This window comes from Quercus lobata, chromosome 1 (assembly GCF_001633185.2).
Source record: "Quercus lobata isolate SW786 chromosome 1, ValleyOak3.0 Primary Assembly, whole genome shotgun sequence".
NCBI lineage: Eukaryota > Viridiplantae > Streptophyta > Magnoliopsida > Fagales > Fagaceae > Quercus > Quercus lobata.
The window spans coordinates 42,965,841-42,969,401 of NC_044904.1; the positions used below are offsets into that span (position 1 = coordinate 42,965,841).

Sequence of the window (3,561 nt, forward strand, 5' to 3'; positions counted from 1 at the left end):
TTTCATTTGGTTCCCCTTATAACCTTATGTGGGCCTCCTCGGATAGTTTAACATCCTCGGATGGGCCACAGGCCCAGTTAACACGGTTTTAATAATTATTGATTAACTGGCCCCCATAATAGCCCCTCAAAATCTTGTTTTTCGACTCCTCGGGAGAAAAGGTTGATTTTGATGTCACAAGCCCAAATCCTTTTATGTTTTGGGCATGCTCCTGACGCTTCAGCGTCCCGAGCGCAGCAGCATTAAATTTTGGCGACGCCCCGTCCCCCACGTTCGATGGTGAGATGTAAATCGAATGGTGGAGGGTCTGTCTCGTTTTGCGAGCGGGAACTTTCTCGCTCATAACTTCTGCATGACTATAAAGGAATTTTCAAATCAATTCTCTTTCTTACCTTTAGCGATCACACAATTCTAGAGCTCATACACTGAACCTGTCTTTCTCCTTTTTCGTTGTTTTCCTGTGCACCTACAAATACTAGAATCTTGTCCGAGGACCCTCTTTCAAACCTGTAAGTCTTCTTAAAACGTTTTCAGCTTTCATCTTAAACTCGTTAATTTTTCTAGGAAAACCCTTTAGAAAAATGGGGAAAGTGAGTAAGTTTCGATGTCTAGTTGAGTCCGAGGAAGGTATGAGAAGTTTCTGCGCTAAGTATAGGATCCCCCCAACAGTGGGTATGAGGTACGCAGCCCAAGGGGAATGGGCCGGCGCTAGAAGAACAGGGGAAGTGGTTATTCCCATGATTGCCTTCATAGAAGGCGGGATGACCATCCCCATGGGTACTATTACTAGGAACTACCTTAGGTTCTTTAGGTTATCCCCCACTCAGTGTGCCCTAAATATGTTTAGGGTCCTAGAAGTATAGAAGCCTTGAAAATGAGAGAATGGACCTAAACCTGACCCATCATGACGTGAATTGGGTGTACAACCTCAACCATTTGAAGGGGCAGGGATATTATCTCAAGTCGAGGTATCCTGCGATGAGGCTAATTCAGTGCCTTCCCACTTCAAATAAGAACCTAAAGGAGAATTTCCTTATCTTTTTCTAGGGAATGGCATGATGGTCTGCCATGCCCCATGGAGGAAGGAGAACCAGGTGGGAATGCAGTCATAGATTCATAACGTTTGGTTTATACATACATATTTTCTCCTTTCTTTCTTTTTTTTGTTTTTTTTTTTTGTTTTTGTTTTTGTTTTGAGTCTCAGTATTCTTATCCCTAATGACGCTTCATTTCAATTCAATGATTTTGCAGATAGACGTTCTACCAAGCCCAAACTTAGTTTAGTCAACAAAGCAAGTTTGGACAGGGTATTGAAAGCTGAGATATACGTGAACGAAGCTGACGGCCAACTTCGGGCAGCCCATTTAATCCTCGGCTACACCCCCCTCTCGTTTGCTTTCCAATCACCGAAGTGCGTGATCAAAACCCGTGATCCTCAGCTTCACCGTATTAGCGTTGCCCACCAGGGGTTCATCGTTCCAGAAGGTGTTCCACTTCCTAAGGACACTTCCCGCACTAAGCCCCTTTTTGTTACCGCTATCTCAACAGGAGCCTCTTCATCCCAGCTTGCCCTTAGGGAAGAGGAAGTAGAAGAGAAAGAAGAAGAAGAAGAAAAAGAGGAAGAAGAAGAAGAAGAAAAAGAGGAAGAAGAAGAAGAAAGTCCAGAGGAAGTTGTAGAACTATCAGACTCCTCCTCGGACGATTTTGGCATTTTTAATCAACCTATACACTCCGAGGAAGATCTTGACAAGATGGGAATACAAAAGAAGCCCCAGAAAAGTCTAATGAAGCTGATAGAGAACCAGCCTGGGAAGAGTGCGCCGGGAAAATCAACGCAATCCCAGATTCCTCCCTTTCCCACCAGGTCTCCTCTTACTGCTCCTCATCAACCTTCTCATCAACCTCCCCAGCCAGTCAGAGCTGATGCTACCAAATTGAAAAGGCGCAGGAAGCAAAAAGGGAAAGATGTGGCCGATACAGGAAAGTCCCGTCTGACCCGCGAAGAAGATTCCCAACGAGCTGCAAAGCAGCAAAAGATTAGTCATACTCTTCAGCGAGGCCAGGATATGTCTGACACTCAACCTCCGGAGCCTCAAGCTTGGCTACCAACACCCATGCATGGTGGGGAGCCCCTACGAGATGATGCCTCTATTAAGGACTTTAACGGTGGCATTGGGTGTCACATAGCCTCGGCTATAGAGGAGGCTTTGTTACTCCCAAAGGACATGGCCGAAATAAAAAATGCAAGGAAGAATGAATTCATCCTTAACAATAAAAGATATTTGGGAATGGTATAATGCTAACTCTCTTCTTTTTCCTTTTGCAATCATTACTCACTGATGTGTACTCTTTACTAACTATAGTGTTAATTTCTTTCTTTTAGGTTATCCAAAACACTTTTAGACTGGATGAGATGCTCAATAACTGCTACAATCAGTTAGAAGATGAAAGGAAAAGACGGGCATCGGCTGTACAAACTTTAACAATATCCGAGCAAGACTTGGCGAACACGAAGAAGAAATTAATTGCTAAGGAGCAAGCTCGCAAAAGCGCTGACTTGGCCTTAGAAGGCTTCCAAAAGCAAGCCGAAGACCACAGAAAGCGCTTGTGCGAAGCAAATGAGGAATTGAAGGCTGCCCGGGAGCAAGTGGTAGTTCTTAAAAAGCACTTGGAGGAAACCCAAAAATTAAAAGAGCAAGCTGAAAAATCCAGAGAGGAAACCGAGAGGGCAAAGGCTGAGGCCAAACAAGCAACGAATGAGGCCGAACAGAAAGGTTACGACCTCAGGGTGGCTAAGACGGAGGAGACCCTGAGGGCAGAGGTGCCAATGGTGTGCTGCATTTACTGCGCCCAAACCTGGAATGAAGCCTTTAACTGAGCTGGAGTTGAGGCTTCATCCGAGTTAAGGAAGGCAGAGAATGTGTTCTACCCAACAGCAATCCGCACCTCGGATCCTCCATCCAGTCATGCTGAAGACACTCCCTCAACCACTAATCCTAATCAGAAGGTTTTGCCTCAAAATCTTCCTCCCCCTAGCCAACCAGAACCAGCTAAAGAGACTAATGCCCCTCCAGAAGCCTTCTTGGACAAGACTGCAGCAGCTTCTGAAGCAGAGGTAGCCTCTCAAGGCTTTCAATAGGATTTGGCTTCCACAGTCATGCCAGCTGGGGGAGCTACTAAGGACAAAGAGGGAGTCACTACCTCAGAGGCAGATAAATCAGCCAACCAAGCTCCCAAGCTCCAAATTAAGTTGAAAAAATAGGACTTATTTTACAATTTGATTAGGACTTTTGTAAGGATTTTATGTTTATTTGCTTATTATTGTTGCTGTTTTATCTTATTTTTGTACTTGTTTGCTCTGTTATCTTAGCTTGGATGGATTCATCTTGATTGTCTTTCGTTTGCAAGAGAAAAAATAACTTATACACATTAACAGTTGGCGATTAAAATGGGTGATAAACATTAATACTATGAGATCTCAGGGAGACATTTTGGATACATATGCATTTCTTCTAATAAATTGAAACTTAAGGGAATGTTCAAAAGTTGGATAAAGTTGGG

General features: G+C 44.0%; 1 protein-coding gene across 1 annotated transcript; it reads left to right on the plus strand.

Moving 5' to 3' along the window:
• The first annotated feature begins 1,751 nt into the window (after window positions 1-1,751).
• Window positions 1,752-3,139, plus strand: LOC115954320 (inner centromere protein-like). Its single transcript, XM_031072248.1, has 3 exons — window positions 1,752-2,291; window positions 2,384-2,830; window positions 2,903-3,139. Exons 1-3 carry the CDS (start codon window positions 1,752-1,754, stop codon window positions 3,137-3,139), a joined length of 1,224 nt encoding a protein of 407 aa, XP_030928108.1.
• The last annotated feature ends 422 nt before the right edge of the window (window positions 3,140-3,561 follow it).

Coding starts and splice junctions, on each gene's coding strand:
- LOC115954320 (XM_031072248.1), top strand. CDS start 1,752: ATGGGAATACAAAAGAAGCCCCAGAAAAGTCTAATGAAGCTGATAGAG. Junction 2,292..2,383: donor ATAAAAGATATTTGGGAATG/GTATAATGCTAA, acceptor TCTTTCTTTTAG/GTTATCCAAAACACTTTTAG. Junction 2,831..2,902: donor TGAGGGCAGAGGTGCCAATG/GTGTGCTGCATT, acceptor GCTTCATCCGAG/TTAAGGAAGGCAGAGAATGT.